General features: G+C 25.6%; 1 protein-coding gene across 6 annotated transcripts in view; it reads right to left on the reverse strand.

Moving 5' to 3' along the window:
• The window catches only part of p (WD40 repeat domain-containing protein pink), a 91306-nt gene that overhangs the window by 51963 nt on the left and 25026 nt on the right, over positions 1 to 14317 (reverse strand). For all 6 annotated transcript variants that reach the window (XM_067265407.1, XM_067265332.1, XM_067265458.1 and 3 more), the window contains 3 exons: positions 13483 to 13627; positions 9264 to 9412; positions 7181 to 7291 (listed from right to left, as the gene is read on the reverse strand). In XM_067265407.1, the coding sequence (XP_067121508.1) occupies positions 7181 to 7291; positions 9264 to 9374 (222 nt within the window). In that variant the 5' untranslated portion in view covers positions 9375 to 9412; positions 13483 to 13627. The remainder of the gene's footprint in view (positions 1 to 7180; positions 7292 to 9263; positions 9413 to 13482; positions 13628 to 14317) is intronic.

The raw sequence follows: 14317 nt of genomic DNA on the forward strand, positions 1-14317 counted from the left end.
ACTGGTTCTGTTATGTATAACAAAGGGAAAGTAGTCAAAAAATGAACTCCAAGATTTTTACATCTTTGGGCTCAGGAATCTTGAAACATTAAGAAATGCAAAAATATTGGGATTTTTTTCCTGTATGTATGGATGTTAACGTGTGTGTGGGGGGAGCACAATTTTGTTCACCCTCTTTGAAGCTTAGTAACTCATGTACTTTTTGTTGAAAATTTCTGAAATTTTACAGGAAGATTTGAGTATTAGGTGGATTAATGCTATTAAATTTTGGTGGTTAAAGATCAATGAAATGGGGAGATAAAGGGGTGTATTGTGTCATATCTTGAGTAGGATTGGACTTGACAACGATTTTATTAGTATTTACAATTTTTTATAAAACCCACCCCTACCCTCAAAATTATACTTTTAATTATTATAAAATGGCAAAAAGATTAAAAAGTTTTTAATAAAATGTCATAACAGATAGCACCATAAAATTTTAAATGTTGCTGGAAAAGTAAGTTAAGCAACTCTTTGCTGGATTTTTTTACTTAGGAATGGAAATACAAATTATAATTCAGAAAGATTAGCAAATAATCTTGTTAATACAAAATACTAAAATCTTTTAAATAAAAAACAAAGTATATTATATTTTGCTTATTAAGTACTTTTATATTAAAATAATATTTTAATTTGTTGTAATCTACAAAGTTAAAGTTGCTATTATTTTATACCTCTTTAATAAAGTAAAAAGCTATAACAATAATTTTTGCATTCAGATTAGTCAGCACAAAAATCAAAAACTCATCATATCCATTAATCAAATATAAATGGCATTTCCAATTTCATCAGAAAACAAATACGGTAGAATCTGCTTATTGTAATCACTTCAAGATTTCTCTATACTAACAACATTAAGCAGGATATTAAATAAAACTGCAATTAGTGGAATTTTGGTTTTCTTGACTGAGAAATTAAAATAATTACATTAAATAATGTAAACCTTTAAAATTTTTTAAATTTATAACAGTTACCATTAACAATGCTATAATTATAAACTTATGTTTTGGAATATGCCAATTATAATAATGTTAAACGAATGACTAACGATAATATTTGTGAAAACATGCAGAGTCTACTTTTAAAATCACTAACAAAAATATGAATTTTGTCCTAAATTGATAGTTCACTTGTTGAACAGGCAGCCTTATTAAGTTATTGAAAGGAATGTACTTATCACTTATGTGAAATATTCTCTGTAGCTGATCAAAAAATGAAGCATCATCATCATCATCAACTGTGACAAGACTAATTTATATAAATTAAAATGTTCAAATTTTCAATTCTTTTCAAATCCTATCTGTTTTACTTAAATCTGAGTATTGTCAACATTCTTATTCCAACACAGATTACTAAAAATCAAACATTTCACCAAAAAAAAAAAAAAAAAATCTAAAAATGTAGCTACATGAAAATTACAAACTGTATTAGATATTTTATTCATTGTTAGTTCTATCTGTACAAACCTCTGTAAGGAGCAAACAGTACAACTTACTTATTTCTCCTGCCATGAAAGCAGGATTTTATTTTAATATTTACCTGATAAATTTAACAAATTTGTAAATATAAAATTGGCAAGACTGTTATAACTGTATAACAATTTTGCCAATCTTATGCTTTAAAGGAAGTGTTTCAGTACTTAATACTTCTTTCAAAATTAAATAGTCTATCCCATTAAAAATGGCTGACGAAAATTTATTAAAGAGTACAAAAAATTGTCTTCACAATTTGTTGAATCGTGAAGACAAATTTTTTATATTCTTCAGTATATTTTTAATATGTAAATTATTGTTGGCCATTTTTAATGAATTATTTGTTTTAATTTATGATATTCTTACCATAAGATGCTTTTTAAACCAATTTGCATTTTTTTTACAAAGATGTAGCCTCAAATAAAAGGTGTTTGTTGGTTTGTCACATATTGTGTAATAATGAATTGCGCAAACAAATTTTTTGTATTCTTCAACATATTTTCAATAAATAATTTATCATTTAACATAACATCATTCATGATTATGGTATCACAAGTGACATATTCATCATTATTATATTTCACATGGTAATCTTGATTAATTGTCATTGTGACGTCAAGATGGTATAAAGTTTGAAATCATTCAATTTTTTCATAATTTCTATGCTATACATATGCATTTATTAATGCATATGAAAAAAACAATACAGTGGAATCTGCTTATTGTGATCATTTTAAAATTTGTAATTTTTTAAAAAAATAATTGGCCAATAAGATTAAACTGAGGATAAAAATTTTCATTATTGAACTCAATTTATTAAAAACTGTACACTTAATACAGCATTAAACATTTACATATGCTGCATTTCTTATAATTATCTGTTTTTGAAAATAACAAAATTTATTTGAAAACTTATCAAGTGTTATCTGTCACTTTTTTGCATTAATTAGCTCCTGAATATAATTCTCATAGTCATAATGCTTTTTGAAGTTTGTTGATCTATATTGCACACTATGATGTAGAATTCACAGGGCTTCTTGTATCTGTATGTTCATTGAAAGAACTTCTGAAATTTCTTCTGTAAATAGGTTAGGTTCATTTTCTTCTGATAATTTGGAGTTATCACCAGCAACATCTTGACATATTTCCCATACAGTAAAATAGTGATATCTACATCTAACTAATTTTCAAATTTGTCTTAGACATACTGCTGGAATTCTTTTGCAAATTTCAGCTGTAAGGTCAGGTTCTTCAGAAGCAAGACTTTCAGCATTTATTTCAGAAAATCACCATTTTGAACAAACTTGCTTCCAAAAGATTGTAAGCATATGCAATACATTAAGAAGGAAAATCCATTTTTTGCAATTGTGCTTGATCAGACTGATCTGAATTTCAAGTTCAGCTATAACATGTCCATGAATTTGCCTGTGGTAATAAGTTTTTCAAGTTTGTACAATATCTTGGTCACATGGCTAAATCAACAATGTAGTACTTGACGATAAGATGAATCTTGAGGTTTTTTTTAAACAACAAATTGTGTGCAATGCATTTGTCTACTAACAAGATTATTTTTTGCTTTAATTCACAATCCCACTTAATTAACCAATTGTTGTAAATGACATTGGTAATCCAAGCATTTGTACTAATAAAGTAATCAATGAGCAAACTTTTTACAACTTTGAAGAAAGTAAAAATTCCGTGTTTTAATCACCAGAAGTTCTCACTTTTCACCTATCATTAACACAACTAAGAACTGTCATTCACTCTTTTAAAAACTTAAATCCTTTGGTAGTTTTCACTTTTAAACAAATAAGTATGTTCAGACATTGCATGAAAATACAGTTCAGTTTCATTTGCATTACAAATATCCTAGGCTGAATATTCAGTAATAAATTTTGGTTATCCTGTCTTTATGCACCCATTAGCTGATAACAAATCAGCACTTTTTTCTTCACCATGAAGACATTTATACATGATATTCTTTTGCTTTTTCCACCTGTTGAACCATCCATCAGTTGCAATGAAATCTCTGCTCATAGTTTTTGCTAATTCTGCTTTTTTGATGCATAACAGGTCCTTAAATTTGGTTTAGTAACATTCTTTTCTTGAATGTTACTAAACCAAATTTTTAATACTGATTCAACTTGCCTATCTTCCTTAAATTATTCTCTTCCAATCCATATTCTCATTAGAAAGTAAAAAAATTTTTGTTTGATATGTTTTTCAGGATTGTACAGAGAGTGGTAGAACAATTTTTAGATAGACAATTAATTTTTTGCTTGCAAACTAAGCATTTGTATATTTTGTATATTTCATGTCATTGGTATAAATGCCCTGACTACTTAGACTTGGCATATTAATAGTTGTATATGGACAAAGTTGCTGAGTTGTCAAAGTCAACATTGTCCAACTGGTAATCTACCAGTTTAAAAAAAATAAAATAGATAAATACAAATAATAGATTACATAATTAATTAATTTAAATAAATTATATGTATTAATCATATTTATATCAGATCAATTTCTATCATTCCTTAACTCAATGTTATGATATAGTAGGTGTATGCATGCATTTCTGAAGTTAACATTTTGCTTACATCGTAGCTACCAAACATACCAAATGAACCAATTTTTAGAGTTGTTCCATACAACTCGTGGTTTTCAATGTCTCATTTGGGGCTTGTGTCATAACATATGGCCATGGATACAATTTGGCATATACATGTTTTTAAAGACAATGTAATTTCTTGTACTAATTCAAACATTCTAATTGTAAGTATCATACCAATGACAGAGATTTACCAAATGTTGCATTTAGAAGCTCAGCAAGTGTTAACTAACACCTGTTTCATTAGCATGCTTATCCAAAAAGAAAAGAAACTATAGAAAATCCTTATTAGTAGGCACAAAAGAGCTTGGAGATATCTCAGTAGCAATCAATTTGCAAAGGACCAAGTTTAAACTGATGATTCAAACAGGAATGAACACAGATATACACATGGTAAGAGAAAAAGAGAGTACAGGGGACTTTCTACAATGATGCTTTCTAAGTAGGTTCATTGAGAACCGACAAAACTGTGCATTTAAAGTAGTGACTTAACACTTGTTCATGACTATAATAAAATTTAAAATCTGTAAAAATTGAAAATAGAACCTAGATAATCTAAATATATAAAATTATTTGTTCTGACTGACTGACTGATTCATCATCACCCAGAGCAAACTGCTGAACCGAAAGTGGTGAAATTTGGTACACAGTTAGGATATGTCATAAAAATGCACACTTTTTTGAAATTCCCCACAGGGGAAGCATTAAGGCTTAACCTGAAGAATGGCTTCTACTGTACTATTTTAGATGTGAGTTTTTGTTTTTAACTACATTTAGTCTTCATTGAGTTTTGTATTTATTGAGTACTTAGGTGTATTAAAGTGATAACATTTCAGACATTGTTATAAATATTTTTATATATTTTGATTTTTTAACTAAATGTACAAACCATTTTAAATTCGAATTTGTTATTGCATATTGGTTTGATTATAGAACAATTATAAATGTTCCAGAAAATTGATCAGGTTGAAAACATTTGTTTGAAGCAGTAAAATGATTCTCAGCAATAAGGGGCATGTGTTATATAACAATTAATTACTATGGTTGTTGAAGATTATCATTGATAGTAATAACTTAATTTCCAAACGTACAATATTTACCAAATCATCCAAATTGTTTGCCCAAGCAATGCTGGGCTCATTTGCTAGTAAAATATAATTTAAATAGATCATCTGTTGTAGAATGCAAATTTTATACACAGGCATGATTTTTAGGTGCTCTTTTTTTTCTTTTAAGAAAGTTTTAAAAAGGATCTGAATTAAGCATAAATATTATATATAAACATATATTGAATGATAGTGAGGGTCTAGTGTTTCCCCTTTTTGCACCTATTATAATGTTTAGCACTTTTTGCATTTATTCTTTCTATATCTGCACTTAAATGGTAATACAATTTACAGGTAATATGATCACTATACCAGTGATGTAGTACTTGTATACCATTAATCCCTCATGCCTTGTTCAGTGAGGGATTAACGGTTAATGAGAGGGCAAGTCAAAATTTAGTGAAACTCAAGTTCTAATGTAATTAGAAAATGGCAATTTCATTTGATGTATATAACTAATAAAAACATTAAATAGAAATATTTGACAGAAATCATTACTAAAAAGCAATCTACTAAGAATTTTCTTCATTACAAATGTTAGAAAATTATGGATACTATCAAAAATATTCGAATTGGAAACTTTCATATATGTAGGGAATAGAAGAATGAAGGAAGGTACAGTACAATTATGATCTAATTTTCAGCAAAATAGGTGAAAACTCTTAATTCTTGCGTTCGTCTTCTAACACTCAACAAGTTCCAAGATTATTTTTTCCTGTCTTTCTTAACCATTGTCATTGTCCCCCTCATCTGTCTCTCCCCAAATCTCCTCATTTATTTTCTTAACAGTTTAGGAATTTCACTCATGTAACTCCTACATATGTATTTAGCATAAATCTATTTTTAAAACCAAATGGCACTTCGTAGAGAGAAAACTTCAAAATTTTCTTAGTGAAGGAAGTGGAGAATGGGAAAATGGCAAAAAAGATTGGCTACAGGCAAACTTTGTGAGATTTTGCAGGAATTTAAAAACGAAAAAATTATTTCCAATGGAAGAGTTTTTCAGTATGATGTATGCAATTTGACAATAAATGTCAATGGAAAAACCCAGATATTTAAGGATTTGTTCATTGCAAAGACATGAACCAGAGAATTAAAACACGGTTTGCTCTAATACTTGTTTCTGCAGAAGTAGACAGATCTTTCTCAATATATAAACATTTGTAAGGACACAAGCAAATAAACTTTACAGAAAAACACATCAAAACAATAAATATCATGTGCTACAACAGATTTTTATTTGAATAAAACTAATTGTGTTTTCTGAAATGTAAATTTTTGCCCTTTTTGGCCTTTTTTTCTGCACCTTTTTTGCACCTAAAAATCCAGCCTTTAGTTATATGTATATTTAACATAAATAAAAACAATTGTAAATTCAATTATATTTCAATTTTCACAACCAATATCATCAACTTTACAAAGTTAACTTTATTCATTTTAATTAAAACAATTACTATATTTTATGGCACATAAGATGTAGCTTTAGTCTATTAAAAAAAATCACCCTGCACCTTATATGTGAAGTTGTGGTCTCTCATAGGCTAACAAATTCCTCAAATTGTGTGTACCAATATTTGTGGATACTGAGAATTTTAATTGTAAAATGTTTTTTGCTTTAGCTATGCAACTTTTGCATGTTATATTTTAATGGTGAGTTTTAATTGTAAATGACTTATTTTAAACTCCTCCTTTTCCCTGATAAATTAAAGTGTGCAGTTTAATTTTACTTTTTTACGAATACAGTAAACTAATTTTGGGATAAAGTACCAAAAGCAAGAGATGGCTTAAAACACTAAATAGGGATGCCTCTTATATGGAAAAAATATAGTGCTTCTAAACGTACAGACTGACAGTATAAAAGTATAAACTAAAAATTTAAGTTATTTTAATAAATTATCATAAAAATAAGTTATCAAATACAAATTTAATGTATCAAGTTTTTAAAATCAAATTACCTTGCTGGGTACTGTATTTAAATAGGTTAATGTATCTCTTAGAAACACAAATATATCTCCACTGGATGAACCCAAAACTAAATAACGACGAGAGATGTCGAAACATGTGTACTATAAAATGTGATTGAATTATTGTTAATAATAATTATAAATTAATGCACATAGTATTTAAATTCAGATACAGGTTGAATATCTCCAATCCAAAATGCTGAAATCTATAACCTTCCTTTCACACCAAACAACCCAACATATGTTATAGTTTTATTCTTAAGGGCTCCTTAAGAATAAAACTATAACACATTGTTCATGCAATAAACTGTCACACATTGTCAATGTGGTGTCTGTGACTACTTATTACTTGTTGGGTTGTTTATATCATTAAATATGTCAAAAAAGTCTGATAATAATTCTCTTAAAATCCCTTATATCAATATTCCAAAATCCAAAACATCATTCTTCCTAAGCATTTCAGATTAAGGATATTCAATCTGTAATAGCTTAAAATAATTCTATACATAAAATAAAGAGTAACAACAGGCTAAATTTAATCATATTTAAATACATTTTCTAAAAACTAAGTAGAATAAAAAAATAAAAATTAAGTTATCAGAGTTAAGAAGATGTAGGTTAAGAATCTTCTTTACAATTTACATTTAAAAACATAATTATGATAATAAAAAACTTACTAAAATTTTTTATTAATAGAATGTTAACAATAAACAATAACTTAATTATAACTTATATTAACTTACTTTTACACTTGATATCAAAAATTAATCTTATTTAATGTAAAAGAACATTAGCTGTAATTAGCTTGCAATATTTATCTTACAATAACCTTGTAAATCAGCAGACAAACATTTTAATTTACCAAAGCAAAAGTTTTCAGCTTTTTTTTAAAGCCATCATCAGGCTCTTATAAATATAACAGTTTTTAAATTAATGGAACATCAAAAAATTTAGAGAATGTCTTTTTAATAAAGCTGAAACATTTGCTTTGATATATAAATTAAAGTGTTTTAGTCTGCTGATTTACAAAGTTATTATGTGAGTTAGTATTAGTATTTAATTAGTTTTGTTAGTGATTATTTATCTCATAAAAAATTTGTATTTTTAAATATTACATTATTATTATTTTGTTTATCAGTTACAGATGCTAATTTTAATTGATTAAGAACAAAAATGCCTAGAATCAAAATCTGATGAAATTACCAAATTTGAGAAAAACTATATAACTGAAAAATCAAGATATTTCAAGTTAAATTTAATTTTAACAACTGATACTTATTTAAAGAAAAACATTTTAAATTTTAATACTCTATTATATCAGTACAAAATAGTTATTAAATACATAACATAATTTTCATATTCAAGTTATTACTGGATTGCAAATTTCTAAAGATAATATTTTGTTAGATAAATTCTGAAATGAACAAATATTTTTGAATATAAAATTACTGAGATGAAAGAATACTGCAAGTTTTTAAAATTAGTAATAATTATTCGTTTATATTGATATTTAAAAGATAAATTTCATTAATTCTAATTTTATTAACATATCTACAAATATAATTTATTACTTTAATTTTTATTTTTTATTTTCTCCACAGCTTCTTTTACACTCCATTACTCAGGAAAATAACAAACCCATTATATTAGGGAAAATAAATCTATAAAAATAAATTCATACAGAAATTTTTTCTATAATGCATTTAAAACAATTATTTATAATTTTATATGACTGTACACTAAAATTTTATACTGCCAAATGATACTATGAAATGTAATTTTCCAGAAATAAATTAATAATTTAAACATATATTAGCAGATATTTTCAAATAGATCTGAAATGCAGTATATATCAGTCTCTCAGATTTCAACATATATGGTATTATTTTAAAGAGATTTACTTTTCAAAAAATGGTAAGCTTGAAATAATAAAATTGAAAACTAATTAACTAAGCTGATTTCTTAATTTAGCAAGCAAAAAATATATAGAGCTCAAAAAGCTGTCAAATTTTATTAATTGTATATAACTATATAAAACTTAAACAATTTAAAATTAATCAATTTTAAATCATACTTTTATTCTTGAAGATGATTTAATTGGAGAATAAATGTCTTCCAGTATATCTAGCTCTAACAATATATAGGAAGGACCTGTTACAGATGTCTGTTCTTCACTGACTGCCATGTTATTATCCACAGCAGCATAATGTATTTCTAATCATCCTAAAAAACAAATAAATAAAACATTATAAATGTCTAAACTTAATCAAACATAATAATTATTATTAATACCCATAGGATCAAAATATCACAACAAAACAGATGATTCATTTACATAAACTTATTAAATATTTATAGAAAATTTTAGTAGTAGTAATTTTTTCACTTGATATAGCCATAATAAATGTTTGTTTATATTAATCTGTATAATATTAATTATTAAAAAAACCAGTCTATTCATCTAATATTTATAATTAAAATTTGAATTTTAGATTTGCATCATTAGCATTCAAAAATCAACTGTGAAACTAAAACTAACTTAATTTTCTGTGGAGCTACCTATTCCTGGATAACCATTCTAATCTCAAATTTATAATGTTATAAAGTTAAAGTAAATTAGTAATAAATTAAAATAAATAAAAATAAAATCAATTCCATATGAAGACTGTAATAATTTTTATGTACGATTTTTGGTTTCGTTGAATATGGCCGCCTTCCTAGTTAATTTTTTAAGTCTTTGTATTAATAATATATTGTAACTAAATTGTTCCTTTAAAAAAACTTTGTGGATCTGATACGAGAACACACTTTCTCAATATGAACAATGAAGATGACAAGTCTTATCATAAGAGGTAACACAAAACAGCTTAAGCTTAAAGTGTATTTTGAACAAAGATAAGCTTATTAATGTTTATTGGAGAATAAATAATTATAATACTACATATCATTCACAAGTAGAAGCATCTTTGTCTTTTGCATCTGCTCAACACACAAACAATAAGAAGACATCCCGTCACATTTCATCATATCAAAATGACTTTTTGATATAACAAAAAGTAAAATTATTTTGAAGCCATGTTTCGACATTGCGGGAAAATTGTTGAAGTTATATATGTAACAGTCATAATCCATAACATCAATTGAAAAGATTTTTAATGCAATCCTGAAATTATAAGCAAGAAATTACAGTACATCCATAACCAAATAACACAATGTGCATCATGGTAAATATTCTCTAATATTAAAAATTATCTACAGTTTAATATTTCTTTTAATATATTTTATTTGCCTGAATAAGGAATGAAAAGAAACACAGTATAGAATCCTGATTATCTGAGGTATTGTGGACTGATATCACCTAAGGTAACTGAAAACACAAAACAAACATCCACAAGTATTTTGAATTGAAAATTACCATATAGATTTTTTATATTTCTATCACTTGAGAGCCTCCTGTTATACCTTAGTGATTATATAACAACAACAATTTTTACATAGTTTATTATACAGTTAATGTGTACAATAATTTTATGAATGAAAACATGCTTGTAGATACATTTCAATATAAATTGATTTGTCTCCCCTTAAAATTAAATCAAATAATAAAAGGTAACAGAAACAAATTATTTTGTAATACATGTTATCATTGTAAACTTTTTATGAATTGCAGTATAAGAAAACTAGTGTATTTACTTGTAGGTTTGCCTCAGATAATGAGGAATCTTGGTTAATCAGGGTTCGTACTATATACAAAATTACAGTGAAGATTTTAAAGAAAAAAGTGGCTATAAATTACATTACTTTTCAATACAAATCTTATTCAAAATAATTTGCTTTACATTATTTGAGTCTTCATATGATATAGGACATCTCAATTTCTAACATTTACTTTCATATAACATTGAACAGAAATAGAAAATGCAATATATGCTATTTGGAAACTGCATACCCTACACTATAATAAAAAAATAAAAAATAATAATTTTTCAAGAATTTTATTTTAAGTTTAACTTGTTTCACATAATTGAATTCCTTGTATAATTTAAATTTTCTGTTGTTCATTATTATATTTTAACAGTTTAGAATATAGATATATTGTTATTTCTGAATTTTGACTTGTAGTTTTTAAAATAACTATACAATCAATTAATAGTCTTTCAATTAAGAATTATTTGTAACATACTGAGAACAACATGAAATGATAGTAGTCAAATACTAACAAAAATTTTTTTGATGTTAAAATGAAAAATCAATTATCTTAATTCTTTGAGTACTTAAGAAAGTACTTAAGTTTTCTGTTCCTTCAATGAGAATAATGAAAAAGATGAAAAATTAGATTTGTAAAGGAATACTTATTACAAAATAATACTTCACTTTAAAAAAATGTACAAATTGCAACTAAAGGTCAAAGTATTGTTTAAATCAGTTAAAAAATTTTTTTTATTAAGGATTTGATAAGATAAGATTATATTATATGATAAGAAACAGTGAACTATTTAATAGAAGATTCAAAAAAAATTAAATGGTTTTTCTTAAAAGTAACAAAACAAATGCCTTAGATTTGATAAAAATTAATTAATGAAGACAAAAAATTTTGATTATTGCAAAAGAAAGAAAATTATCTTTGATGCATGACTAACAAAGATTTAATATTAACACATTAAATCACCTTAAAGAAAAAATAATTTTGAAGCTTGAACAAGAAAGAAATTAAGAGTATCTAAAACAGTTATTTCAGAATATTTCTTTAAATCCTGATTTCTAATAAATAATCTACAAATCTCTCTTCTACAAAATACTAGTTGATTCTACCAATGAAAACCTGAAACATAATAACTATATTGAAGGATCTGAAGCAGATTGTCATTTTTTAAAAGACTTATCATACAGAAGACTTGGACACGACAGGAATAAAACTAGACTTTATTGGTATAACTGTTAAAAAAATGCATTTTTGTAATTATTATACCAATAAAGTCTAGTTTTATTCCTGTTGTGTCCAAGTCTTCTGTATGATAAGTCTTTTAAAAAGTCACACCATGCTTCAAATCCTTCAATATTGTTATTAAACAGAACAAAAAGCTTGAATATCAATAACTACTGTATATTTGATGTATTCATACCAATGTATGAATAACATTGTTTTAAGAATTTGTTTTTAAAAAACAATCATATAGAATTTTTTTCTACTTAAACTAAATACAATACATTTTAGTTTATGCAAACTGATTAGATTTTATCTAAAATATTAAATAAAATGCTATAAATATCAAAAAAATAACCTTTTTCTCTTTCTAGCAAAATGTTTAATAATGGAATAAATGTTTTCAGCCTGATTTATAGGTCTACAGTCAACCCTAATATAAAAACATTCTATTTTCGAATTTACATTAGAGTTGACAGTAAACCTAGGTAGATCTATAAATCATGCTGAAGATGTTTGTTCGTTCCATTTATAAAAATTTTGCTGGAAAGAGGAAAAGGTTATTTTTTGATGTTTGCAACTGATTCCAGTTTTGTTTTACAGTTTTTTATAAAATGCTACTGTTTGATGTGAGTTAATAATTTGAAGACTTGGAATTCTTTTTTAACATTAATTGATAATAGATCAAATTGAGAGATTGATAAAAATAATTTTTTAAAAATGTTATGAATAAAATGCCAATAATTTTAGTAATAAAAACACAATAGTATCAAATGTTTGCAGAATGAACTGACGACTAGCGTGCGACAAAAAAAAAAAAAAAAAAAAAAAAAAAAAAACAACAGAGAAAGTTTACCACTAACGTTTTCAAACCCCCTGGAGTTCCTTCAAGTGTTAAACATACTCTATGAACCGGTCATCAGTTCATAGAGTATGTTATTTACTACACCCTGATGTTGTGTGTCATTGTTTAGAATAAAGAAATAATATGTTCATTAATTTATTCATTATCTGGTTTACACATGAATCAAGACGAATAGATGAATGAAATCCAAGTTACATAACTATATTTATTTTTAATAGTATAAATTCCAATAAAATTTAATGTATTAATGTTAATCATTATTCTTATTTCATATACAGTATTAAATGAGTCATCACATCTCATCTGGAATTGCTTTTATGTATTGAAATCAGTACAACATTTATTTACCAGTTTACAGTTATAACTTAAAACTACCTTACAATTATTAGTTAAAATTTAAGTTCTAACATTAAAATACTACTCTTTATTTGTATTGCTTGAAATTACTGTGTACGGATCTTATAATTAAAATTTACTCTCAAATTTAAAACAAAATATTTATACCTTTTATATAAGAAAATCATTTCTATTTAGTGATAATTCTACCTCCAAGATATGTGTATGAAGAGTAAGAATCTCAGGTGGTATATCTTGCATTTTCTCCAAAATTCAGAATTTGGAAAAATATTTGAGATGATGGAAATCTGCACTGTTAAAAAACAAAGTTACAAGAGTCAAAAATCATTTATGATAAATGTAAGAATTAAATCTTAATTATTTTACAAAATATTGAAATTATATAAAAATACATTGTTTCCTTTAAATCTATGTGAAGTTGCACTCAATAGCAGATATAAATAATCATGTGTACTGGTACATCATTTTGACCACTTTTTAATCGTGAAATTTTTAAAATAATTTCAATGAATATAGCATTATTTTAATTTACTAAATCATGCTTTTGTTATTTATTACAAAATTTTATGAATTTTAACATTGTACTTTTACTATCTGTGCAAAAATAAACTTATTGAGACAAACAGTAATTCTTTGTAACATTTTTCACAAACTAATGACTTTCTGTTTTTTCCATTATAAAGATAACACTTTCTAGCAACAAGTTCTATTTGATTTTTCTATTCTGACTAGATATCCTGCAAATTTTCATGAACTTTGAAGAATGATTTGATATTATTTCAGAATGTTAAATTCCTTCTTTCAACCAATCTTCTGTGATATTCTAACATCAGTTAACTTTCAAAATAATGTGGATAGAGTCATGGAGCTTAGAATATTTTTACATTAAAAATAATAATGAGACTAACTAGAATATAAATAATACCAACTAAAAATAGTAATATTACTATTATTATTATTATTAAAAGACATTATTTAAAAA

Source organism: Centruroides vittatus, unplaced genomic scaffold (assembly GCF_030686945.1).
Source record: "Centruroides vittatus isolate TY-2023 unplaced genomic scaffold, ASM3068694v2 contig_10, whole genome shotgun sequence".
Lineage (NCBI taxonomy): Eukaryota > Metazoa > Arthropoda > Arachnida > Scorpiones > Buthidae > Centruroides > Centruroides vittatus.